The 1334-nt window shown below is 48.1% G+C and overlaps 1 protein-coding gene across 1 annotated transcript; it reads right to left on the bottom strand.

The window, feature by feature from the left end:
• Window positions 1-128: 128 nt before the first annotated feature.
• Window positions 129-1164, bottom strand: LOC108357066 (uncharacterized; the record flags this gene model as incomplete). Its single annotated transcript, XM_017608161.1, has 2 exons — window positions 399-1164; window positions 129-350 (listed from the first exon to the last, which is right to left on the bottom strand). Coding segments are annotated over exons 1-2 (988 nt in total), but the record flags the coding sequence as incomplete, so codon positions are not given.
• Between the last annotated feature and the right edge of the window lie 170 nt (window positions 1165-1334).

A 1334-nucleotide genomic window follows, 5' to 3' on the forward strand; every position in this document is an offset into this window, starting at 1 on the left:
TCTCTTTTGGTGCTGCGCGGCTACTACTAGTCTCGTGACGTGGCTTTTTATTGGCAAGATGATTGGTCTGCGTGCTGTTATCGGCAGGCAATAAGCCGCGTCTATCCTCCCATAAACCCTTAATAAACCCTTTTCATCTAAGTATGGTGTCAGTTGATAAATACTGGAACTTTTTGGCAACGGTGACTTCTTTCGCAGCAAATCGATTTCATGTTGATACGCTTCTTTTTGCACCATGCGGCATATACGCTCCTCGGCGGCGGCTAGTTCGTCGACATGTAGTTCGCCATCACTACGGTCTTTGCTCCTGGTGTTGTTGACAAATCGCAACACCCAGGCTATGGCTCTGACTAATTTGAGAAGGGATGAAAATCTGGTAAGTTTGATCAATGGCTCACCCGTGTTGCACAGAAGCAGGTGTCGACTAGTGATCTCCTCGTTGGCACAGTCGTCGGACGTCAAAATTGTTTCTCGAGGCCAGCATTCCTCGTCCTGGTGTAAAAATTGTGGTCCACTAAACCAGCGGGAGTGTGACGAGAACTCGGGTTTCAGCATGGCGCGAGTAGCTTCGTCTGCGACGTTTAGGTTCGTAGGCACCCATCGCCACTGATTAGTTGTCGTTGTAGTTAGGATCTCTGCGATCCGATGTGCTACGAACGGTTTGTACGTTCGCGCGTGTGAACGTATCCACAGAATAACCGTCTGCGAGTCGCTCCAAAAAGTGATGCTGTCGATGGGAATGCCGTGACCTTCTTCCACCAGTGTTTTGATACGACATCCGAGGACTGCAGCTTGTAGTTCCAACCTTGGAACCGTCATTGTTTTAAGTGGCGCGCAAGTTGCTTTGGCGCAAACGAGAGTTACCTTCACTGCATGTTCCTTTTTTACTCTCAAGTACGCGGCTGCTGCGTATGCACGTGTGCTGGCATCGACGAAAATGTGTAGTTGGATGCTGTCAGCGGTCGGTATCAAACCCGAGTAACAGCGTGGTATTGAAAACGATTTTACTGACTGAAAGTTCGACCACCAAGACTCCCACTGTGCTGCTAAATGTATCGGCAGCTCTTCATCCCAGGCGATGCTTTGTTTCCACAAGGCCTGAATAAGTAATTTGGCGGAAATTGTTACGTTGGCAAGTAGTCCGAAGGGATCGTATATGGACATCACGATTCCCAACAGCTCCCTTTTAGTGGGTAGTCGCTTACACTGCAGAATGTCGCTGGATATTTTAAAAAATTTAAAATGGAATTCAAATGTGTCTGTGGATGTGTTCCAAAACATCCCAAGGATTTTATCGGCGCTGGCTTGTCGTTCCAGGTTGATGACTGTAGACG

The sequence above is a fragment of the Rhagoletis zephyria genome, unplaced genomic scaffold (assembly GCF_001687245.7).
Source record: "Rhagoletis zephyria isolate East Lansing unplaced genomic scaffold, Rhagoletis_zephyria_1.1 Rzeph_scaffold_69817, whole genome shotgun sequence".
In the NCBI taxonomy this organism is placed as follows: Eukaryota; Metazoa; Arthropoda; class Insecta; order Diptera; family Tephritidae; genus Rhagoletis; species Rhagoletis zephyria.